Here is a 25,737-nt window from a genome sequence, read left to right on the forward strand (position 1 = left end):
ACAAAAGGCCACCTCTAGTGATCTGCATCCCTTAGCCAGCTCCCACCTCCTGAAGAGTCCAAAGTCTCCTAAAATAGTGTCACCAGGTGGAGATGAAACCCTCAAAACATGAGTCTCTAGCAGACATTTCCCATTCCAATGCTAACAGGAGAGAAGGCACGCAGTGCACCCTCCTCCTGACCCGAGAAGGCTTTCCCACAGACGTTCTGTTTGTTTGTTTGTTTTTTAAGACAGGGTTTCTCTGTGTAGCTTTGGAGCCTAGAACTCACTTTGTAACCCAGGCTGGCCTTGAACCCACAGAAATCCACCTACCTCTGCCACCTGAGTACTGGGATTAAAGGCAAGCATCACACCACCACCACCTGGCTCAGACTCTTCCTTTGTGATGCTGGGGGCACACACCGCAAAGTGACCACTCTTACTGCCTGCGCCTGCCAATGTGCTCATCAAGCGTGGGTGTGCCGGAGTCACTGATGCCTCGGATGAGTCTGAGCGCACGGTGCCTGCTGCCTATTGCGACCTTCGCTGCTCGCTGCTGTTTAAGTAGCATTAGGGCCAGGCCAGCATTACAACGTGCATTTTAAGGATAAAAATTTTGAGACACAGGGAAGTAGGACTTCCAAGGTCGTTCTCTCGGTCTCAGCACCCAGCTCTGCCTACTTTGTGGTTCCCTGCTTTGGCTCCAGCCAGTGCAAACTCTAGATTGGTGGGCTTGGGACACCAGTCCAGCAGCATGGTGTGCCCGGAAGCTCCCTTAGGCTCCTGGTGATGGAGGGGTGGCTCTTTTTGCACTGCTTGTGAAGAAAGGTCCCCTTTGATATGACAAGGATGTCTCTGTTTTCCCAGATCTCGTGGCTGTGCTGTGCCCCAAGGGGCCACTGAGGATGCTGGTGGAAACTGCCCAGGAGAGAAATGAGCCCATATTTCCTGCCCTGATATACTCATGTGAGTGGTCCCATGCCTCTGCTAGACGGTGGGGGGGGGTCAGCAGGTAGCCTTTTGTGGAGACATGATAGTTGGCCATGGTTTTGATAGTTGACAGGATGTGTACTCCGGAGATCTCAAAAGGCGAGAACCAAGTCATGATAACACTGTGAGGGTCACCACCTGCAGGAGGGTTCTACTTCTAGAGACCCTAGTGGGCTGAGTCTTGCCCAGAAAGAAGGTCTGGAAATCTGGGTAGGAAGGCGGTTACAAGGAGGGCGTGGACAGTCCTGTGGCCCCATTCTGTTCACCATCTGACAGCCTACACTGGGTATAGTTCCACATCTCCTGAATCTGCTGCTTTTAGAGCTGTGTAACCACCACTGAGTCCTGCAGACTTTGGAGGGCAGGGGCCCCTGGTTCTGTCTGGGGTTCATAGGCAGCAGCTTGGCAGTGGAAGTTGGTCATCTCTGAAGGGAGACCCGGGGCATCTAGCCTTGGGGTCATGTCAGAGGATGTGGGTTTATATATTATATATCTATTTAACAGAAGTCACCACTTTATATTGAGTCCCTACTTACTGGTAGGCCCTGTGTGTGACATAGAGGTCTTGCAGGAAGCAAGATTATGTAAACTGGGGCTCACCGAGTTCTCGCCCTGTGGGGGCAGCAGCCACTCTGTTTGACAGTGGGGCTATCTAAATACAGAGTCTGCGATTCTGGGTTCTGATGCCTCAGGTACCCAGGAAATCATCTGCAGATCTGGGTCATCATAATGAATGAGAAGTCAAGCTTAGAATGGAGAATTGCCAGCAGCATGGCCCTGAGCTAGAAAGTACATCCCAGGATGCTCTAAGGATGAGGACGGATGGTTCTGGTTAGTCTGAGTGCCTGAGGCCGGGCATCCCCTGTGTGCAAAGGAGATTCCTTGTCCACGGAAAATTCATTCATGGGTGGAGGCAAACTAAGGAGGTAGATAGATGTAAGCCAGGAGGTAGCCAATGCTCTGTTGAAGACTAGAGCAGGGCAAGGGACCAAGGACCTCAGGGCCATAGGGGAGGCCATTTTGCAAAAGATGGCCAGGGAAGCCTCATTCATAGGTCACGCGTGGCCAGAGCCCTGACTCAGGTAGGGGATAGTACTAGGTGGAAGTCTGGAGGTCAGCACTTGGGGTAAGGGGGACAGCCACAGATACAAAGACCCTGAGGTAGGTCTGGGGTGGCTGTGTTCAGGGAGCACCCAGAGTCCAGTGTGGCTAGAGCAGATGGGGGAGAGAATGGTGGTGGTTGGGGTCCTGACAGTGTGAGCCCTGCAGAGCACTGTGACACATTGGCCCTTCTTCCTGGACACGATCACACTGCCTACTAAGTGGAGAGCAGAATGCGCTCAGCAGCAGCGTGGTCCAGCGTCAGAGGAAGGGCAAGCAGGGCTTATAGACGGGACCAGTAGAGACTGTGGGGTGAATGAAGCACATTCTGGGACATTTTGCAAGCCCGACTCACCAGGGTCGCAAGGCGGAGTCAAAGTTAATGGCAGTGCTTTGTGTCCCAGCAACAAGGAAGACCCACAGCCTTTTGCAGGCAGGTCGGACGGGTGCTGGGGGTGCTGAGTCTGGGCTTCGTGCTGCACCGAGTGTGAAATTCTCACTGGGGAAGTAGAAACATGGAGTAATAAACTCTGAGGGGAGTCATAGGTCAGCCTGTACCATATGATGCAGCAGTTTCCATGGTGACCATGTACCCAAGGGGATCAAGAACAGGCACTCAAACAGGTGTTTGTACATTGTGTCCATATCGGTGTCACTCATGGTAGTTCAGAGCTAGAAGTATCCATTCATCGATGAATGGATGGCTAAAATATGGTGTTGTCCCCATAGGATGGAGTATTACTCTTCCTTTACAAAAGAAGATTCTGACCGAGATGGTGATGTGGATGGATTGGGGACACTAGGATGGGAGACCTGCACTAGTGACAGGACAGGCACTGTATGATTCCATGTCCTATCAAGAGTAGGCAAAATTACAGAGACGTAATAGAGTGAGAGGTGAACACAGGGCCTGAGGAAGGGGGGGCATCTAGTGGGCACAGAGTTTCGGCCCTGTAAGATGAAAAGAGCAGGGTTAGTTTTACAGATCTGAATACAGAGTGCCCCTGAGGCTCAGACATTGCATTTTGACATGTTTATTTTGTGTGTGCATGTGTGTCTGTGTGAGCAAATGGCCATGAATACACCCCGTGTACACGGAGGCCAGAAAGGAAACATAGCTTCCTCGGAGCTGGAGTCAGGGGCGTTTACAAGACCATGAGCTTGTTAAAGGAACTGAGCGTGAGCTCTGCTTCTCACGATTGTACAGCAGGTTCTCCTAACCATGGAGCCAGCTCTTCAGCCTCAGGAATAAAGTTTTAAAAATTGTTTTTTAGAAGATTTGTCTTTATTTTATTTATTTGTATATGAGTGTTTGGCCTGCATGGGTATCTGTATATCACATACACGCAGTACCAATGTAGGCCAGAAGAGGGGATCCCCTGGCACTGAAGTTACAGACACTTGTGAACTGCCTGCCATGTGGGTGCTGGGAAAGGAAGCCAGGATCTCTGCAGGAGCAATATGTGTTTTTAACCACTGAGCCATCTCTTCAGCCCCTCGTGGTTTTGTGTGTGTGTGTGTGTGTGTGTGTGTGTGTGTGTGTGTGTGTTAAAAAAAAAAAAGACAATTTAGGTTCTAGCTGCGGTAGCAAGAATCCCAACAGACAGGCTTTCCGAAGGTTTCTTCTGTTGTTTGGCAAAGGATTGGCTGAAGGAGGGCTGCTGAAACTACAGCCAAAGGCGGCATTGTGCTTTCAGAAAACTCTCCAGGAAGAGTTTTGCAAGTCGCAGTAGTATCGGTCTCTAAAGGGAAGGGTGGAGGGATTGGGCTGTTTCGTGTGAATGCTGGTGACGAGGTCACTCCCAGAACACAGAGGCCACAGCAGTTGTGGACGGCAAGGATTAGTTCTCATTTAGAGATGGTGGCATTCTTGGAAAGTCTGTGGACTGAAATCGCTGTTGAAATGGCGCCCCGAGAAACTGCCTGTTCTACTGCCGTTCTGAGCTGTTTCACTGTGTAAATAATTTCCATGTCTCCCTTTTCGTGATAAATGAAACCAAAAATAAGATAAAAGGCAATTTTAAAAAAGACACAGCCAGCAGGCTGCCCATTGGTCATTGTTATTCTTGCCATTGTTATCTGAGAGGTGGGCCAGAGGACAAAGGTGAACTGTTCATCATCCCCCTCTCCCCCAGCCTCTGTCAGCCAAGCCTGAGCACCCTGCAGGATGAAGGGGCTGTGTAACCTTCTGGGGGCTTGGACTGGCTCTGCTTTCCCCAGGTCAGGGAATACTACCTGACGCATGTCCCTTTGCTCTTTCTGTAGCTGCCATGGTGTGGACTGTGGGCATGGCAAAGCCGGATCCCTCCTCTCAGGGAGCATTGCAACTCCCCTATGACCCGGAGATGGGTGAGTATAGGGCTCACAGTCTTGTCTCAGGGGCGATCCTCATCTGCACCCCTCTTGGCCCGGCCCCTCTGTGGGTTAAGGTTCAGAACGGCAGTCACACTGTCTAATAGCCACCTGACTTAGAGAGTAAGTGACAGTTGGACTGTCCACCCTTCGCCCAGCGTTCACCTCAGTTTTGCTGGATGGTGTTGGGGGGTGATGGTGGGGAGCCTCGAGGTGGGAGGGTACTGGGGAATCTTCTGGATTTTTGTACCTTCTGACCAGCCTTTGTCTCTCCCTGCCACACCCCACCGTGTGTGATGATGGTGGTCCTTTCTTCTCGGATGCTCAGAAGAAGACTCCTATGACAGTTTTGGGGAGCCCTCATACCCTGAAGCCTTTGAAGCCCCCCTTCCTGGCTATCCAGGGGAAGAGCTGGAAGAAGAAGAGGAAAGTAAGGTGCCCGAGTTCAGATGGCCTGCTTCACAGGGCAGCAGGGTTGGGGGCCTCCTCAAGTCTCTGTCAGCATCCATGTTCTAGAGGGTGGTGGCATTAAACCTACTTAAAAATACCTGTAGTCAGGTTCCACGCTAAACAACACAGCAGCCTGCAGCCCCGGCAGTCAGCAACTGTCCTGTTCTCCTTTCTCTTCTAACCAAGTGGCTCACCTAGATTCCAGGCTTCTGCCTAGGCTGCCAGGCACTCAGTCCTAGCCCCTGCCCCCATCTTTTCCTAGGTAATCCATCTTGCACCTAGTCTTCAGTAGTGCTACTGAGGGATACGTTCGTCTTGCCCCTTGACCCTCTTGCTGGGTCCCTTGACTTGTGATTTTTTTTCCCCCCCTTTGGTTGGTTTGTTTGTTTTCCTGCTAAAGTCTCTCATCAGTAGGATTAGACAGGGGCCTCTTTCTTTCCTCCTTATAGGGGGTGTGAAGCTTGGCCTGGGAGACTTCATCTTCTACAGTGTCCTGGTGGGCAAGGCGGCAGCCACCGGCAATGGAGACTGGAACACCACACTGGCCTGCTTCATCGCCATCCTCATTGTGAGTGGGCTGCATGGTGGAGGAGGGGGCTCATCACCTGGGGTCCTCAGAGGGCATTTCCAGCTGCTGTCTTCCCTCTGAGGGGCAAAGGCAGTGAGGGGAGAGCTGCCAAACCCAGACTGTGGTCACCAAGACATGGTCACCTGGAGAGAGCACCTGGAGAGGCACAAGTGGCATTGACCGCAGTGACCACATGTACCTCCCTGCTAGGGTTTGGGTGGAAGTCTCAGGGCCCGGTCCCTTAGTCCCTGGATTGTCTGAGATGTATGGGGGATGTCATAGCTGAAGGCCTTTACCTGTGGGGACAGTTACAGAGGAGTGTGAAAGGGTGCCCCTCCCATCCACAGTTACCCATTCTCTGTGCCACCAGGACCCCACAGAACTCTCAATCCTGGGTTCTCTAGCCTCAGCAATAGTGCAGTGTGGAGGCTCTGATGGCTGCTACTCAAGCTAGGGGACATATCCTGCAATGTCATCTTAGAGCATGCTTCCTTGTGCTGTGCTGGGGTGGAAACCCTGGGTATGGCCACAGAGAGCACGGTTAAAGCTGGTGCTCTTTCCAGTGCCCTGAAGAGCTTGTTTGTGCCCACACAGAATAACAGACTCCAGGCTCCTCCCCTATCATACTGTCTGGCTTGGGACCTGTTGTCCCATGGACTGGACAGGTATTTTGGTGCCTTGTCCTCACCCTGGAGACCAAGGGTAGAGGTAGAAAGGGTCACCCCATGCTTGCTTCAAAGGGCTGGATTACGTGGTATCCATGGTTTCCTTGGTGTCTGCTGCTGAGCACCTTTGTAGGATTTTGTTTGTGCTCATCTGGGTCTCTTGTGAATGCACATTCCTTAGAGAAACTCTCTTGCCATCCCGTGTGACTGCTGTCCCCAGATGGAGAAGCCACATGGCCTGACCTAAGCCAGCACATAGGTGTCCTGACTAAGGGGTGTGTGTGAGAGAGGACCCTGCCCTACGCACCTTGAGGGGCAAGTGCATATCTGGAAAGGACAGTTGCATGCCTGTCGCCGTGCAGGCTAGCCTTAGGGATGGCACCACACACCATGGTAGAGTCACCGCCTTCTCTCCCCTGGATGCCCTGCAGGGTTTGTGTCTGACTCTCCTGCTGCTTGCCGTGTTCAAGAAGGCCCTGCCCGCCCTCCCCATCTCCATCACCTTCGGGCTCATCTTCTACTTCTCCACGGACAACCTGGTGCGCCCTTTCATGGACACTCTGGCTTCTCACCAGCTCTACATCTGACGGGAGACAGGCGTGGCCCTGCGGACTGTAAGAAGCGTCTCTGAATGCAGGTGTATAGTTTTCCACTCTAGTGCCATATATTTTTTAAAAAAGCAACTTTCCTTTCCTTACAAAAAAAAAAAAAGAATTAAAAAAAAAGTGTCGTGTTTACTTTGTGACGAGGAAACAGAAGCTGCTCTTTGGTGCTAGGTGTCTTGTCACCAGACTGTGGCTTTCCTGCTGGGACATCCGTGGCCCCAGTGGGATGCTTGGCACGATTATCTTCAGGGATGAGGTCACATATGCAGAGCAGGTTGGGGAGGATGCAGGCCCCATGCAGGTCTGTTATCCTCTGGAGTTGAACAGAAGGACCATGTGCAAATCAGTGGGGACCAGGAGACATGGTCAGGAAGGACACTAAGTGCCATCACCCTGACCAGAGGCGAAAGAGCCAGTTTGCGGTCATGGATGTCCCCGGTGCTTTGTTTGTGATGTCTCTGTTACTTTAGTTCCTTTAGAAGCTGAGTCCTGTTCTTATGACAGCAGTGACTGCTGGAGGTGGCTTAGTATCAATTCCAATAAATAGATGCTCCTGTTGGAATGTCGGTGTTTGGTCCCTCTGTTAACATAGCCCCTTCCCTGCATCCTGGGGCTCTCCGGAGGGGAGGTGATGCGCACTGTGTACCAGGGAGGAAGGGATTTAACCCATTATCGGGGAATTGGGGAGAGAGGTTTAATTGCCTTGACCCTCTGCACTCAGTTCTTTAGAAAGTTCCACAGTACAGCGTTGGGAGGCACTGGGACAGAAGCCTGCCGGGACCCCACAGAGCCCTGACCTTGGCAGGTTGTCTGTGGCCACAGAAATGCGGCAAGGGAGCTGCTAAGATGCTGAGTGGTTCCTTTGACAGCTGTCTGTTCTCAGGAGCCAGCGAGCCCTGAACCAGGGGGCCACCTGAGCTCAGAGAGTCGCTCCCAGTCCCTGCCCATGGTGAAAGGCAGGCCAGCTTTGCCCTTCCTCAGCCTGGCACAGGTTGCAGAGTCTCGGAAGTCCCTCTGGGTGGGGCCATGAGGCTACAAAAGAAACTACTGGCTAGGCTGTTGCCCTGCTGGGGCTGCGGAAAAAACCCAGGTGTTGCTAGCTCTGTCCTTTGCTCCAGAGGGAACCCCGTGAACTGCTGATTAGTGGAAGAGGGATGAGGTGTGTGTGTGTGTGTGTGTGTGTGTGTGTGTGTGTGTGTTGGTGTTTGATGGGAGATTTCTTCCCCCTGAGCTACTTGCTGAGACAGAGCAGAGATCCAAGACTAGCAGAGGCTGCTTGCTGTCACGATGGGAGGTGGTTGGAAGCTGGGGCGTGGCTGGGACTGAGACAGAGCAGAGCCTGAGAGACCAGGGAGCAGTCACGGCTGATGCTGAGCTCATCCCTGGAGGAAAAAGCTCCAGGGGCTGGAGGAAAAACCCAGAAAGTTCATTACATTTGTCAGTTAAGGAAATGTTTATCTTCCACAGAGCGGCTCTGGGGTGGAACATCTAAGGAGAAAATTAGCAGCTTAAAGAGATAGCCTGGGGTGCTGGGGACAAGGCCACAAGCAGAGGTAAAAGTGGAAGTAGAGGTGTGTCCCCACCACCACATAAACACGCTGACACCAAGGGAGTGAGACTCTCTCCGCCCCTAAAGGGCCCAGTGAGGAAAGTGAAGAATAATGGGAGAGAAAGAAAAGCTTCTGGAATAGATTCAACCTGATGTCCTCCCAGCAGGACCCAGCACCCTGGCGGAAAAGAAAGCAGGATAGATTCCAACATTCCGAAAGGGATGGTCTGCAAACCCTATACCTGCTCCCACGGAGCCAGTCAGCTAACAGCTTCCTTATTTGTCTCAGAAATAAAACTTCAGGGTTCTGAAGTGCTTTTTAAAAATGATACATGGGGCTGGAGAGACGGCACAATGGTTAAGAGCACCGACTGCTCTTCCAGAGGACCCAGGTTCAAGTCCCAGCACCCATATGGCAGCTAACTGTAGGACCCAGCCATGACAAGCTCAATAGAGGCCTGAGTCTCAATAGTTTACCCTGGTTCCAAGAAAGACCATAAACTGAGACCACCCAGGCACTACCCAGGAACAGACCATCCAAAGGAAATTTCTAACGTTCCAACCATTGTAGACAAGATCACCTACTAAGTCACAAGCATCACTTTTCACCAGGACACCCCTAGACAAGTGTCAGCCAATCAGGGGTCCTGAACCTTAGAAATCCCTCACCCCTACCTTTGCTACTACAAAAACCCAACCCCAGCTGAGCTGGGGGCTCTCCTATCATTCTAATATATTGGACACATGGGAAGTCCAAGTTTGCAAACTTGTGTAGAATAAAGGCTCTTTGCTTTTACATACAGGACTTGGTCTCCTTAGTTTTTTGGGGGGATTCTGTGATCTGGGCATAACACTAACAACTGTAAGTCCAAGATCTGGCACCTTCACACACAGACACACACAGACACACACAGACACACACACAGACACACACACACACACACACACACCAGGCAAAACACCAATGCACATAGAATAAAAGTAAAAGCTTGTCCCTATCCTTGGGTAGATTTTTTCGTTTTTTAAAAATTCTTTGACAATTTCATACATAATATACTTCAATCATCTTCTCTTCTATTATCCTCTTATTCCTTCCCCTCCCACAAGAACCCTTCTTCCCACCAAGTCCCCCTCTTAAATTCATGCCTGGTACTATTCTCTGCTTGAGGCTCACTGTGTTTAATTAGGGCTGGGGCATGAGCATGGGTGAGGGGTGGTTTACCTGAGTAAGGGCAAATTACTGGTGGCTACAGGGCTGTGAGTCCTCCACAGCAACTATGAGGTGCTGGTAACTCCTCAGGGAGGGGTGATGATGTGGGAGTCCCCCCTGTATGCTGTAAATACCATTGGTTAATAAAGAAGCTGGCTTGGCCTGATAGGGTAGAGTAGAGCTAGGCTGGGCAAACTAAACTGAATGCTGGGAGAAAGGAGGCAGAGGCAGAGAGAAGCCATGGAATTCCACTGTACCAGTCCCAGAGTTTTGAACTCACGCCATCAGACTTGGTGGCAATGGTCTTTATCGACCGAGTCATCTCGCTTGTCCTAACGACGAGTCATCTCGCTTGTCCCTACCTGTACTTTGTTGTCCATCATGATACCTGGCTGTAAACTGTCTTATGTGCCTGTGGCTGACCCTGCTATCCTCCCTGAGGGGACTTTTGCTATACCAAACTAGTTTTAAAATGTGCATTGCTTAATGTCTCTTTTGCTTTGGGTTTTTGTGCCTTTGAATCTTATAAAATCTTCCTGCAGCCTCAAGAGTTTTCTAAAGTGTAGCATTTTTCTTTGGATGGTGCGATTTTGAATTCCTCTGAGATTTTTATGGTTGTGTTTAGGAGGGAGCTAACGGGTTTTCTGGCTCTGTAACCAGGTGTCCGGTGTATTGCGGAACTCTCCCAACATAGGCCACGTTTCCATGAGCAGGCGATGGACTCCTGGACTCTACTCTGTCCCCTGGCACTGGGTCTCCCAGACCAGGGTCTGCCAGGTGAGTGAAGCCACAGGACTCTGGTGAAGAGAGAAGATGGCGTTCCTGAAGGCACCCAACACCCGGACCTTGAGGCAGAGGGAGGTCAATCCAGAACTGTACCCAGTTTCCCTGCTTGCCCTCCTGAGCTTTCTAATCATCTTCAGCCCCCTACGAAAGAAAAGGCCGTTTCCAGACTGGTATTTACTCACAGTCTGTGGCATCCTTTCCTGCCTTGAAGCTTTCTTTTTGAATAGACTTAAAACCCTGCTAAACCCATTTCTGTTTTTATTTAGAAATCAGCCCCCTCCCTATTCTTTCTTTGACCATTTTCTACTTTTATTTTAAATGTGGGTTTTTTCGGGGGGGGGTCTCTTTTCTCCCATCTCTGTTGACTCTGTCACCCAGTGTGATTGGTCCACGCACATGACTTCTGCCTGTTTCTCGCCTCCCCCAGTTTCTGTTCTTCTCGCTGTCTGGAGTGCTGGTTTTATGTTACTCACTGCCTCAGCCCCCAGCACTGTGGAAATTGAACTCAGCTCCGGCCACTGAGGGCTAAGCAGATGTCCAGGGGGTGAGTCCTGAGAAGCTGTTTTCTTGATGTAAAAAGGGGGTAGGTAAGAGCATCCTGGATGGCGATCTGCTTTATGCCTTCTTATTCTCTTCTTTTTTTAAAAATTTATTTATTTATTAAAGATTTCTGTCTCTTCCCCGCCACCGCCTCCCATTTCCCTCCCCCTCCCCCAATCAAGTCCCCCTCCCTCGTCAGCCCAAAGAGCAATCAGGGTTCCCTGCCCTGTGGGAAGTCCAAGGACCACCCACCTCCATCCAGGTCTAGTAAGTTGAGCATCCAAACTGCCTAGGCTCCCACAAAGCCAGTACGTGTAGTAGGATCAAAAACCCAGTGCCATTGTTCTTGAGTTCTCAGTAGTCCTCATTGTCCGCTATGTTCAGTGAGTCCGGTTTTATCCCAGGCTTTTTCAGACCCAGGCCAGCTGGCCTTGGTGAGTTTCCGATAGAACATCCCCATTGTCTCAGAGGCCTTATCATACAACAAAAGTATATGCTCTACTATGTTCATAGCAGCATTGTTTGTAATAGCCAGAACCTGGAAACAACCTAGATGCCTCTTCAATGGAAGAATGGATGAAGAAAGTATGGAATATATACATATTAGAGTACTACTCAGCAGTAAAAAACAAGGACTTCTTGAATTTTGCATACAAATGGATGGAAATAGAAAACACTATCCTGAGTGAGGTAAGCCAGACCCAAAAAGAGGAACACGGGATGTACTCACTCATATTTGGTTTCTAGCCATAAATAAAGGACACTGAGTCTTATTCTCTTCTTGATGGGACCCGTACATGATGTTTGGAGCTGTCAGGGCCTCTCTGTGACTGGGAAGACAAAAAGCTGCCAGCAAAGTGTGCATACGGAGAAGGGAATTACAAGGAGGCTGGAAACTTAGTGACTTCTTTGAGCAGCTGCCCTAGCTTCCTACAACCTTGTTACATTATTAAAAAAAATCATTCTCTGATTAAAGCATCATTATGTTTCTAGGACATAAAGTCAAATGCAACCCTGATCTAATTTCCAAGTGTGTTTCTATGTCAGATGTTCCTGCTCACACCTTGCTCTTCTTCCTCCGTATCCCCAGCTCCCTTCTCCTCCTTCCACCTAACACCCCGATATGCTCCGCTAGTGTTCACCACCCCAAAGTGCTGGTCTTAGCAGATTGCACACACTCTTATCAAACAGATTTATTTATTTATTTAGAAAAAGCCATGATAAGAAGCATCAGTTTGGGTACACAGGAGAGAAAAACAGGAAAGGTCTGCGACTATGTGCTGGGCAGGCTTTTGATGCGTCCTCATGAACATGAACTTCGTCTCCTAAACAAGGAACTTCTCAGGCATCCCAGCAGAAAGGGCATCACAGACACACATTACCTCTGGTTTTTTTTCTCCAGGTAGCAGATCCTACCTTCAGTTGGTTAGGAGGAATGGAGCCATTTAGATGACCTTGTGACATCTGCTAAACATAAACTGTTCATAACCTCAATTGTCTTTTAAGAAAAATGAGCTCTGTTTGGCTTCTGTTGACACAGGGTCTGGCGAGGCAGTGGGAGCTGGATGGCTCTGTGGAATAATTCTTAGAGAAGAATCTGCTATGACCTCAGTAGAGAAGAAAGACAACGCTCTTTGTTGTCAAGTTTTGCCTCAACTTAACACAAGCTGGAGTTATCTGAAAGAAGGGAACCTCAATTGAGAAAATGCCTCCACAAGATCTGGCTGTAAGGCATTTTCTTGATTAATGACTGATGGGGAAGGGCCCAGCCCAATGTTGGTGGTGTCGTCCCTGGGAAGATGGTCCTGAGTTCTATAAGAAAGCAGACTAAGCAAGTCATGTGAAGCAAACCAGTAGGCAGCTCCCCTTCATGGCCTCTGCCTCAGTTCCTGCCTCCCGGGTCCTGCTGTGTTTGAGTTCCTACCCTGACTTCCTTCAGTGATGCACTGCAGTGTGGAGTATAAGCCAAATAAACCCTTTCCTTTCCAGGTCACTGCAGTCATGATGTTTCGTCATGGCATAGTAACCCTGGCTAGGACACTTCCCTAACCTTGGGTCAGATCATCCAACCTATAGTGATGAGAATGAACAGGGGGCTTAAGGGAGTCTTGGTGGGGATGTGGTTCTGCCCGACCGTGGTGCTTGGCACACCTCTGTCTGCTCCGTCTGGATGTCTGTATCTTTGCAGTTCAGAAGATTCTCCTGTTTTTGTCCTGCTTTCTTTCCTGACATCTCCTCTCCTGTTAGTCTCTCCACCCCTGGAACTGGAGTTACAGGCGGTTGTGAGCTGCTATGTGGGTGCTGGGAAATGAGCCCAAGTCCTCTGCAAGAGCAACCTGTGCTCTTAACCACAGAGACATCTCTCCAGCCCTGTTTCTGAGTGTGCTTCATGGCGAGCAGGAACTTGGTGTACCCAGTTTTGGTTCAAGTGTGCTGCTGGAAACACCTGTCCAGCTTAACCAAGGCCCCTCTGTTGTCTTACAGCTCATAAACTTAAGAAGCAGTATCTTCCTAAGGACAGGACAGGGTACCCAGGGCATGGAACTGTGGTTCCCACAAAGTTCATCTCTGTTCTACCGGTAGCTGTGGGCAGGTGTCCGCTGTATCTCTCCGGACCTCGGTTTCTTATATTTACAAAGTGAAGTGTTTAATACTGATTGCATATCCCCAATCTACAGGTTTTAAGAGCTCATGCCCAGCTACTGAGGAGGCTGAGCTAGGAGGATCACAAGTTCAAGGCCAGTATGGGCAACTTAGAGGCCCCGGCTTCAGTCTCCAGGGTTACTTTTAAAAAAGGGGAAAGAAGGGTACAGATATAAGCCAAATAGTATTTCAGTGGGTCTAAAAGCTGTGCTAGAACTACTCAAGCTATTTCCTAACGGCACCAGCAGAGTCTACTCTCTAGACCAAGATATGGAGCAGATATACCGCACACAGCTAGGGAATGAGGAAGGCCCCAGACACTGGCATTGCAGGCCTCGTGGGTTGAGGGCAGTGCCCAGGCTAGTGCAGCTGAGGGACTCCATGACCAGGAGCCACAGACAGGACCTGGGCTGATCAGCTCTGAATTGAGGTCAAAAGTCCTTCCTCCACACAGGAACCTGATGCCATCGACCTGGTGTGTTCCAGGCAGCATGGAGACAGAGCCTGGGTCTTACAGCCTTGGGCTTTGATTTTCTGAAAGATGTTTCCATTTTCAGAAGCACAAGATAGACAAAGGAGAGCTGCTTGGATGCAAGCGTGCTATGCTCGGATTGGAGTATGTGAGGGGACCCCAGCCAGCTACACCGCAGGACGGTTTGATACCAAGTATCCGAGTGGACACTAGGAACAACTGGAAGGCTGCAACCACCTAGGAAGGAAGAAGACCGGCCTGATTGACACTCACTGTGTCTTCTACAGGGGAATGTGGCGCACCATGCCTGTCTGTGCTCCATGTGCTACCATACAGTTCATGAGCCGGGCAAGGGGCTGGAGATTGAAACACACAAAGACTCACAAACAGAGACACAGATCATCCTCGATGCCAGAATGCCCCAAAAATGTCCCCTTTATTGTGTCCAGGGGCAGCTTATATAAGGATAGCTACACCCCAGCCAAACACACCAGAAACCATTCCCCTGACATCAGGAACTCCTGAGGGTCTCGTGCTCAGAGCAGCTGTAGGCACTCAGATCCGGCGAAAACAAGTTGTTTACAAGAAATTCAGGATCTGGGGATTCAGAGCTCCCAACAGGGGAAGCTTCCCACTTTGTTATAAAGCAGCAAGAACCCTTTCCAGATGCTAAAAAATGCAGGCAACATTCTCTTGGATCTCCTGGCCTCAAGAACTATGGGCCAGACAGGCTTCTATACTTCCTAAATTGCCAGGTCTCAGGTATTTTGCTATAGCAATGGAAAATGAGTGAAGCCACTCTTTAAGGTCAATAAAAAGTATTCTTAGAAACTCCCAGGCAGTTCCCCCAGCCCCTTGAACCTTATTGATCAGAATTGTATCATATCCCATGCCTAAATCAACCACCACTAATGAACATGAATGGTCATGGCTGGCCTAGACCAACTCATGAGGGAGGGATGGACACCAACATACAAAACAGAGTTCAGTTAGTGAGGAAGAAACGGAAGGGAAGAGAATAGCTAACTGTTTGTTCCAATAACTAGAATCTCAACTAATTTCCAGTAAACTCAGTTTTGTGAGTTATCCTTTTCTTTGTCCCTATGGCCTGTGTGACAGCAACAATGGAAGATGGGATCTAGTCATTACACGTGGGATTCAGTTGACACCTTTCTAGCGTGTGTGTGTGCGCGCATGTGCGCACACATGCACGTACATATGTGCTAGAAAAGACACAAACCACAAATCGTAACCATCTTCACTGGTTTTAAGTGTACAGTTCAGCAGCACTGGTTGCATTTGTGTTGTTGCGAAACAGAGCTCTGAAACTTTCCCGTCTTGCAAAACTGAAACTCTGTACTCATTAAACAACCCCCACCCTGTGCCCCAGCTCTCAGGCTCTTGCACCCACTAACCTGTTAGCGGTCTCTACGGTTTTGACTACTCTAGCTCCGTCCTATGAGCCGGTTCATGTAGTGTTTGTCACTTTGTCTCTGGCTTATTTAAGTTAGCACAGTGTCCCCAGGGTCCTGTCTGTGTTGCAGAATGTAAAGAGCTTTCCACCCCTTGTAAAAGACTGAGCGATATTTCACTGTGTGCATCCACTTGTTCCTTATCTAGTCCTCTACTGGTGGGCATTTGGGTTGCATCTACCTTTTGGATGTTGTGAGTTGTGTTTGTTTTACATTTTTTTTGTTACTTGTTGTATGGGGAGACTGCACATGCCATGGTGCATGCATGGCCATTATAGGACAACCCATGGAAGTCAGTTCTCTTCTACCTGTGTGTTGCAACCAGCTCTTTTACCTCCTGCTTGAGATATGACGAGCCTTATCTCGAGTGGTTCTGGATGAACACAGGCACCCATATATCTGTTTGAGGGCCTTTGGAACACGCCCCCACCCCAGCAATGCTCCTACAATATTCCAACTCTTGACTCTCTGAGGAGCTGTTTCTCGGAGGGACTGCACCACTTTTTATTCCCACCTGCACTCCTGGGGTGTCTGAGTTCTCTACATCCTGGCCAACACTTGTAACCCTGCTTGGTTGACGGCTATTCCAATACGCATGAGTCATGTTGACTGTTTTGTGTTTGAGCATCTTTTCGTATGCTTTAAGGCTGTTTGCACTTCTTTAGAGAACTATCTACTCAAGTCCCTTGTCCTTTTCTCCCTAGCGCACAGCCAGCGAGTTGGCAGCGAAGGTGGTGTCATTGGCCTTGGGATCAGTCAGAGGGTTCAGATTAAAGTTCTGTGTCACGGTGATCAGGGATAAAGGCAGCTCAGCCTGGCCCAGGGCCTTTCCCCCCTCACACGGCCTTCCTGTCGAGAAAGGCACGAGACAGTCATCTTTCAAGTAGCACTCTGATGCAGAAAGTGCCAGGTCACACATCTCTGGGCTGTGAGATTCTTCACTGCCATGCAGCACCACAGTCAGAAATGTTCCTAGCGCTGTGTCCTTGGGGACAAGGTCATCACTAAATTCACGTTGCTGGGTAGTGAGGTTATGGTCAGTATGTCTTTGGATAGCATGTCCTGTGGTATCTGCATGACCTTCCTCTCCCACGTGTCCCTCAGGATCTTCCATGTTGACTGTACCCTCGGTGTCTGCCGGGGGCAGGACTCCATATGTCAGTGTGTTTACCTCACCCCCACCACGTCACTCATGGTGGGTGATGCTTTCAACAGGGCGACATGCTGCTCATTGTGCTGTTCTTGTTGCAGTTTCAAGATTTCTTCTTACACTTAGCGTATGTAGGGGGTAGGCACAGGGACATGCATGCCACAGTGCATCTGTAGCACTCAGAGGAAGACCTACTTGGGGCAATTGTTTCTCTCCTTCCACTATGGGTCCTGGGGATTGAACTTGGCAAGCCCTTATCCACTGATCCACCGTCCTGGCTCTCCTGTTGCATTTTTCCCTTCGGAACACAGTTGGTACAGTCCTAAGTGTAATGGTCTGTCCTGTCCCTTTAAGAGACAAGCCCTGCCCAGTCCCTCCCCATCCACCACCAAGGCAGGCAAATCTTTCTTCCTGCTTGCAGCCAGAGTCCTTTCTTTTCTGCCTCTCTCTCTAAGAGGCAGCTTCTGTCTCTTCCCTCTCCCTACTTCCCCCCTTCCATAATCCACTAAATAAACTTCACTCTGCATGGTGTGCCTATTCATGTCTCTGTCTCTTGCCTGCCATGTGGCTCTGTGCCAGGGACCAGCCATCTTTGGAGACCTGTGGCATGGTCTAGTGGCATACCCATTTGTCTGTCTCTTCTCGTGGGACTGGCTGCCCCATAGAGGTCTCTTACCCACCCCGCAGCTCCCTGTCTAGGACTCATGGCCCACTGCAACCACTTGGGGAACTGCACCATCCCTGCCTGGGACTGGCTGCTCTTGGGACCCACTGCCTGCTGCCTGCCACCACTTCGGGGACCTGCGGCATGGTATCATGACCTGCTGTCCGCTGTCGCTCTTTGGGGATCTCCAGCATTTTACTTAAACCATAACACTAAGTGTTGTTAATGTCCAGGGATTCTTGGTGTTCATTTGCTTTTTCCAAAACAGCTCTGTTGTGAATCCCTGGGAGATAATCAGGGAAAGCAGGGAAGGTGTTGGAGACCTGGCTATGTGGGCAATTCGTAATCCTGACGTTGTCATTGCAGCTTTTCTTCTATGTGGAGGCCCACAGGTATGAGTCCCGTCCACCTTGACTCAAGGTCAGAGAGTTTGAGCTTATTTTTACTCTTTCAAGTTGTTAAAGTTGTTGACAGCAGGTGTGGCTACAAAGGAGATATCCCGACGCAGGGTGTGATTACTTGGTATTTTGGTCATTAAGATGGCTCGTAGAGGTGGTTCCAGTTCATCTTGACTAAAGGTCCAAGAATTCAAGCCTATTCCTGCTCCTTTTTTTTTTTTTTAAAAAAAAAAACATGTTTGACATAGTAAGTAGCTGCCTACAGGATACTTGTTCTAGGGTGTCTTCACTGCATATCCTGCCCAAAACATCAGAATGCTTAACTCAGGAAATAGTGGCTTGATGTCTCAAGTATTGAAGCAAGTAACTGTTCTGGTTGTCCTTTGTGTCATGTTAAAGCAGACTTTTGCCTTCTTCCCCCACTTTGGATTGGGGTATATAAATGTATGGCAAATAAATGTGGGCACATTCAGTATTCAGTATTCACTGAGTTGCTCTCCTACTAATATCCTATGTCTCCGTATTTCTTTTGTATCTCAATCTTCCTGCCTCTGCCTCCTAAATGCCGGGATTCTATGCATATGCCACCATGCTGGCTCTGACCCAGTTCTTTCTGTCCTGCATCTAAAGTCCATGAAAGAAAAACAATTGGCAGGTTCTACTCTTCATGCTGGAAGCTTCCCCTTGGAGGCAGGCCACCTGGGGTACTGCCCAACCTCAGCTTGGGTGAGTTGGGCAAAAGGGGGGTTGGGACACAGCAGCTCTTTCCCCAGCTGCAGGTGAGCCTTACTCCTCAGTGGTCTGAGTAGTCTTCCTGCCTGGGGCCCTCTGCTCCAGGCTCATTACTACCTGAGGAATGGATAACCTGATAGGAGAAACCTTAGTCTGCTCAATACCTAGCTTAAACTCTACGGCAATGACTTTCAAAATGTGGTAAGGGGTCTGGGAGGCGAAAGGATGCCAGTAATGTCAGGTGGCATTGGATTCCCCTTCTCCTTCTCTCCCAGAGTACACAGGTTTCCCAGAGGCTGTAGGATACAGGATATCATAAGGGACTGAGTGCTGAAAGGAACACAGTTGTCTTCTGGAAGTCTATTCTGTCCTATTAAAAACAGTTACATCGACATGGTTCACTGGGGAAAGGCACTTGCTGCCAAGCCTGATGACCTGAGTTCCTGGGTTCCTCATAATGGACACAGAGAACCAACTCATATAAGTTGTTCTCTGACCCTTATACATGTGCCATGGCATGTACCTGCATGTGCACACGTTTGTGTGCATCCATACACAATAAATAAATGTTAAAAAGAACTTTAGAAAAATTGCTAGAGTGGGGTGGGAGAGATGGCTCATGGCTTACGAGCACTAACTGCTCTTCCAGAGGACTCAGTTTGATTTTGAGCGCGCGCATGCACACACACACACACACACACACACACACACACACACACACAGCGCAGCTCATGACTAACTGTCACTCCATTTCTAGGGATCTAATGCCTTTCTCTTTGGACACAAGGCATGCACATAGTACACAGATATACATTCAGGCAAATGACCCATATACAAAAAATAAAGAAGAAGAAGAGTGATGCTCTTCCAGAGGACCCAGGACCTGGGTTTGGTTCCCAGCACCCACCTGGCTGCTTACAACCACCTGTTTGAGGGCTGCTGTCCCTAAGAAGGCTGCTGTGCTCACGGTGGCTTTGAAGCTGCCCTTCACTCTTGGAGTCCTTTCTGCTGTCTTCACAGTAACATGCCACAGGAGGGCAGCAGATTCCACTGTGAGCTCCACAGGCCTTCACCCCAGGGGTTCACTAAGTCCTGCTGCCTCCAGCCTCTTCCAGTATCTGGCCCAGGTGCTGGACAAAGCCATAACCCGGGTCCTTGCACGTGGGAGACTTAGGCCTGGTTTCCCACCCATATCCCTGGAGAAGCATCCAAGTATTGGTCCAGAGGTTCAGGCAAGAGCCTCGCTACTTTGCTTGGAATATTTGAGGAAGCCGCCTTAGCTCAGTGTGACAGAGCAGATCCTAGAGCCCCTTTCTAGTCTTAACTTTGACCTGAAGTGTTGGTTCTTGTGGGAACTGTCTTCTAGAAGAGCACCTGGACCACGCAGTGTTCAATAACACACCGTTATCGCTCTGGGCTAGCGAGTTTCCCATCACAGTGACAGTACCTGAGGTCAAGCCTTATTCTGAATTGTGATTTCAGGGGCTTTGGTCCACGGTTGCTTCTTTGTTGCTCTGGGGCTTGTGACAGCACAGTACGTCATGGCAGAAAAGTGGGTACTATGGGAGAACCCTATTCACGTCATGGCTGCCAGCAACATGCTCCATCTTCCAGTATTAGAATAGACAGGCCACCACCATGCCATGAGGTGAGTCATCCCCACCACCACGCCATGAGGTGAGCCATCACCACCACCATGCCATGAGGTGAGCCATCCCCACCACCATGCCATGAGGTGAGCCATCCGAGCAGAAGAATCTACGGTCTGAAACTTGGCAGTAAACATATTTAGAGAGAAAGAATCTTGACCAGTGGTTCTCAGTCTGTGGGTTGTGAGCCCTTTAGGAGTTGAATGGCCCTATGGGGGCGGCATATCAGATATCCTTATATTACCATCCATAACAGTAGCAAAATTACAGTTATGAAGTAGCAACGAGAATTGTTTTATGTTTGGGGGTCACCACAACATGAAGAACTGGCTTCAAGTGTCACAGCCTTAGGAAGGTGGAGAACCACTACTTTAACACATGGGGCAGTAGACGTGGGAAGGGGAGAGGAGGTGCAGGCATGCTTCCTTTTTTTTTTTTTTTTTTTACCCAGGTTCGGGTGAAGGTAGAAGGAGAGGGAACAGGTGAAATTTTACCCATAACCAGAGCCTCATGTTGACTCCAGAGCAAGTCATGGGACTCTCTAGGAACGGGAAGCAGGGCTTGTTGGCTACTTAAGGCGGTCTTTTAGCTTCCCCTTAGAGACTTCTCCAGACAGCCTTAAAGCAACCCAGCGTGAGGGAGTTAGCTCAAATGAGGGCCAGGAGAAGCAAAGTCACAAGACAAGGGTCCAAGTCCCACCCTGCTCAGTTTGTAGTGCGTGCTCTTTCTCCATCACTGTGGTCCAGCCTCCATATGATTTCCCTCCCCTCTGGGTATTCACTGTCAGGGTTGGTCACCCCAATGAGACATAGAAATCACTAGTCCTTGCTAATGCAGGCCTGGTGACTAAAATAATCTAGGCTTTGAAGGTCAAGGCAAGGTTGTGGTCCTGCTTCTACCTTATGTAAACTGTGCGGGCTAGGACAAGGAGCCTAACTTCTTTGAGTTTCTGTTTCCTCTACTGCCAGAGGCAATCGTAATAAAGAGCCGTTAGAATCATATAGCAGAAGGCATTTACAGAGATTAAGTCAGTGCTTGGATGGTAGCAAGGGCTCAACAGGCTATGCCCAGCGCTGCATTTGAAATGTACTTCTGTTTTGAGACAGGGTTTCACGTAGTCTTGACTGGCCTTGAACTTGTCTTGTTGCTGAGGATGACCATGAATTTCTTAGCCTCCTAAGTGCTGGGATTACAGGTGTGCACCATCACACCTATTTCTATGCAGTGCTGAGGGACTGAGTCCAGAACTGTTGTGCATGTCAGGCGAGCATGTTACCAGACTTTATCTCCAGATCTAGCTGGAGCTCTCTCTCCAGCCCCGCGCTTAGCCATCTTAAAGAATGTACTATTCTTAAATATTATCACTATGTTGTACAATAGCTGTCTTGTACAAGTTTGTCCTGTGGCGTTTTGTATCCTTTAGCCCCCCCCGTCTCAGCCCGTGCTAACTACCGCTCTGCTTTCTGCCTCTCTAAATCCAACCTGTTTAGATTCTGCACATAAGCAAGATCATCTGGTATTTGTCTTTCTGTGCCTGGCTCATTTAACTCAATGTCTCCCAGGTTTAGCCATGTTATAGAAAATTATAGGATTTCTTTCTTACTATGCTTGCTTTTATTTGAGGGCATTGCATTGTATGTATATCCCATATTTTCCTCAGCCATTCATTCACTGATGGGCACTTAGGTTGTCTCCATTTCTTGGCTGCAATGAACATGAGAGACAGCTTTAGGCAGCCAATTCATTTTTTTCAGATGTTCTCTGCCAGAGGAGTTTTGAACCTCTCTTTAGTGTTTTCCTTTTTCGTTGATGATATTTCATAAACGTCTTTTGCATATGTCTGTATATGATCCTTACATGTAAGTGTGGGCACATATCATGGTATGTACATGGAGGTCAGAGAGCAATCTTGGCAGTAAGACCTTGCCTTCCACCTCGGGTGAGACACAGCCTCACTGTGTGTATGCTAGCTGGCCCACAAGCTCCCAGGGATTCTCCTCTCCCCACCTTCTGCCAGACCGTAGGAGCATTACCATTACAGACATGCATTGTGCTCAGCTTCATGTGGGCTCTGGGATTTGAACTCAGGTCTTCACACTTGCATGGCAAATGCTTTTATTTACCCGCTGAGCCCTCTCCCCAACCCATTGTAAATAATCTCTTGTGTCATTAAACATCCTCAGAAGTAACTTTGAAGGCTGTATTATAGTTTACTACATCAATGATTAATAATATTCATAACCATTCATTCACTACTAAACTTTTAGGTAAACATTTTTGCTGTTATGAATAAATATACAATCAACTTTTTTATGCAAAAATAACTTTTTTCCTATTTTGTGGCGGTCCCTGCAAATGGTGCAGCGGACAGGAAAAGCTGTCCATGAGAGGCAGAGAGGAAATCTAGTTCAACCTGTCTTAGTTAACAGGCTGGTTCAAACTTCTGGGGTCTGACACCAAGCAGTTTATTTTAGCCATACTTAAACACAGCACAATTTTGGAAAAATGTTTCCTGATGACAATTAACTCAGTCTTGTCTGCACAACAAAGCTGGAGACATGTTAGCACTGAAACTCTTTGCCAAGTACATGTGGTTCTTTCATCAAGATGGGTTCTGTTGACTCAGGAACAATGCTCAAGAGAAGGGTCTAGGGAGAATGCCTGAGGCAAACACTGCACGTGGGAGTCAGGATTGGCCTGGCCCTAAGATAACACAGAAATCACTTAGGCTGTTGGAAAGCACAAGCGATATCTTTCATAAGAATGGGTTTTATGGACTGAGAAGCAACGCTCAAGATCTAGGAGGGGATAGTTTAGGATAAACAAACATAATAGTCTGGGGGATTCGGGGGAAGCCTGGCCCTATAGATAGCAAAATACCACCAGGTTGTAAACTACATCTGTTGCCAGCATTCCTGGAAGAAGACATGTAGACATGCCTTTCTTTTAAAGAGACAAGCATGTGTGTTTAACTCTCCTGGTTTCCCGAGTGCTGATCCGTGTGTGTAAGCACCTGTATCCTCTAAAAAGCTTTAAATTATCTGCATAGGATAAACTTAGTAAGAATATGGATATTGTTAAAGCTAACCCTTTTTAAAAGAGGGAAACAAAGCTCACCTGGATGACATACTGGCTCTTAGTGGTCAGTTTTCGCCCCTCTGAACATTCAGCTCCGTTCATTCAATCATCTCTTTAGGGCACTTCCATGTTAATGTCTAGTTCATTGTCTTTTCGACAATCAAGTTGACAATGCAGGCCTCTTCAGCCTTCTGGTGACATTTCTGTTCACCTCAATTTCTTCAAGGTAACTTACTATGACCCCACTCAGTACCCTTGGGCACACAGGTCAACAGACTGAGGTCTTCTGGACCAGGAAAGTGCTTTCTTATGATCTCTTCAGAACCAAAACTGTTCTTTAACTTTCCTCCCTGGTTATCATGTCCTTCTCCTTAATAAGGGAAACTAAACTGGCCTGCAGGAGACCGCTGGTTATGGCACAAAGTAGTGTCTTCTGCTATCTGGATACACATATTTGGCATCGCCCAGCCTGGATGTGGCTGTGTAATTGCCTTTCAGCCGGTGGAGCAATTCAAACGAGGTAGACACCGCTACCAGGTTTGGCCACTGAACCTCATGTGGAACAATGTAGAACAGAGGTGATGCCCGTGACAGCCTTGGAAGTTAACAAGCGAAGTCCCCATGACTATGCCAGAGCCTTTCTCAGTCAGTGTGGAAGAAGAGCACCCTGATGACCATTCAACTCATGGCTGTGGATTTGATGTGATTTTCCCCAGAGGGTTTTATACTAGAAACTCATCCCTGGTATGGTCATATGGGAAGACTATGAGTTCTTTAAGAGAGAGAGCCTAGGAGCAGGTAAGTAGGTCATCGCGGGCCCTGTCTACAGAAAGGATTAATACTCATCTTAAGGAACACATTAGTTCTTCCAAGGATGAGTTGTTACGGAAGAACCCCTGCCTGCTCCCTCATCCGCTGGCTTCCTGCTTTGCACTGCAGGCTGCCACTTTTGTGGGTGTCATTGTGATGCCATTCACCAGGAGGCCATCACTGGAGACTGAGTTAATAGGCCATTCAGTCTTGGACCCGTAGACTTGAGAACTGTGAGTTAGACAAGCGTCTCTTCTTTGAGGAAAGTGTCTTTGGGGCATGTTGTTATAGGAGCAAAGAGGGACTAGGGCACCACTTGCTTTTGTATTTGATTATGGAACTATTTTTTTCTCTGCTTACGAAGGATTATTTGTAATTTACAGCCTCGCTTGGCTCTGTGCGAGCCGCATTTCCTTCTATCTTGACTCACAGGATTGGCTCTGCATCCTACTTCTCCAGGCTTCCAGAGATCCCCCTTCCTTCCCAGTTCTTGGTGCAGAATCGGAGCATTCCAGACTCCCACGTGATGGTGGCCTCTCACTTTCACCTTCCCAACGGACTGTCCTGGCTCTAAGAACTGAGCCCAGGGAAATGTGTCTCTTCACTCTCTCTGTTTTCTGAGACGTGAAATTGTCATTTGGTAAGAATGTAGTAGAAGAGACCCGTAGAAGATGGTTGCCTCTGAATAGTTGAGTTTGGTAGAAGAATAATTGGCTCTCCAGAACAGAAATGTGGAATTCTGGAGGCATGTAAGGGATTGAAGGAAAGAGGAGAGATGGGAAGATGGGAGCAAGCAAGGCTGCTTCTTGATGGGAATCTGCCTACAAAACATCTTCACAGGGCGGGATAAAGAATGTGGAGGTGTCTAATATCCAACCTGGAGCTGTTGTCTAGACCCCTCTGAAGCACAGTACTGGGTAGGGACAGCACGCAGTTAGTAAGACAGTTGTATGCCAGCTCAGCAGATTCAGGGAGCAGAGCCAGGGCAGCGATGATGGAAGGCTGTTCCCGCCTTTTGCCTTGGCCTGCCTCCAGGAACTGGCTGGCCTTTGGAGGACTTTAGACACCTGCTGGGAGTCTGAACCAATTTTATTTAGAAGGCTCCAGTTGGCATAGGACGTATCATACACACACACATCCACTGGTAAAAGAATTCTGCAGATCTTACCAAATTAAGTTAGCAGTGGAGTAAACAGGCTTCTTAAAAACCTCTGAGGTCAAGAGAGTCACACAGCGTACCTCAGGACACAGCATGAATACCGGGCTGTGCCCTGTTCTCAGCCCGGGGTGAGGGAACAGCTGCTCTGGTGGGGGCTGGGTGGCTCCTCACCCACTGTCCTCTAACACCGGGCACTCAGTGCAGCCCCTCCCTGCGGCTTCCACAGTGCCCTGTGGGCACAGCAATGACTGATTCTGTCAGTGCTCCGAGCGCAGAGGAATGCGTGTAGGAGACAGATTCGCACAGTAAGGGGAAACGTAGGAGACGTGAGTTCGTTAAGAAGTTCTTCTGTTGTCATAAAGATTCATTAGCAGATACTCTGTTAATACAAACAGATGCTGTCTATGTACTGTCAGAAGGTTTTCTTCATCCCCAACCAAGATTTAAACTCCAAACCAGAACGAATGAACAAAAATGGGGTGACTGTGGCTCAGGTGTGCAGCCGTGATGGGGCACAGGTGGGCTTCCTGGACCTCTGTCTCCTTTCTTCCAGATACAGATTCCTGTTGCTCCGCTGACTGGGGCAAGTGGTTTCCTGAGTTCAGAGCCCAACACAGGCCAACTCTGAGATAAAACGTCGTAAATAGACCTGGAGCCTGACCCAGAGCCAGGCTCAGTGTCCTTGGGCTGGTTGTACTCAGGAGCCCGGTCCCAG

At 48.9% G+C, this 25,737-nt stretch overlaps 1 protein-coding gene across 5 annotated transcripts in view; it reads left to right on the forward strand.

The window, feature by feature from the left end:
* Psen2 (presenilin 2) overlaps nt 1-10,934 on the forward strand; it is a 29,982-nt gene extending 19,048 nt beyond the window's left edge. For 2 of the 5 annotated variants that reach the window (XM_005348969.2, XM_026779858.1), the window contains exons 7-11: nt 847-945; nt 4,336-4,419; nt 4,751-4,852; nt 5,322-5,440; nt 6,537-8,554. In XM_005348969.2, the coding sequence (XP_005349026.1) occupies nt 847-945; nt 4,336-4,419; nt 4,751-4,852; nt 5,322-5,440; nt 6,537-6,692 (560 nt within the window). In that variant the 3' untranslated portion in view covers nt 6,693-8,554. Of the gene's footprint in view, nt 1-846; nt 946-4,335; nt 4,420-4,750; nt 4,858-5,321; nt 5,441-6,536; nt 8,555-10,129 lie in introns of those variants that run through there. The other 3 variants (XR_003377065.1, XR_003377064.1, XM_026779859.1) reach the window with 3 other exon arrangements.
* Nucleotides 10,935-25,737: the final 14,803 nt, after the last annotated feature.

This window comes from Microtus ochrogaster, chromosome 6 (genome assembly GCF_000317375.1).
Source record: "Microtus ochrogaster isolate Prairie Vole_2 chromosome 6, MicOch1.0, whole genome shotgun sequence".
In the NCBI taxonomy this organism is placed as follows: Eukaryota; Metazoa; Chordata; class Mammalia; order Rodentia; family Cricetidae; genus Microtus; species Microtus ochrogaster.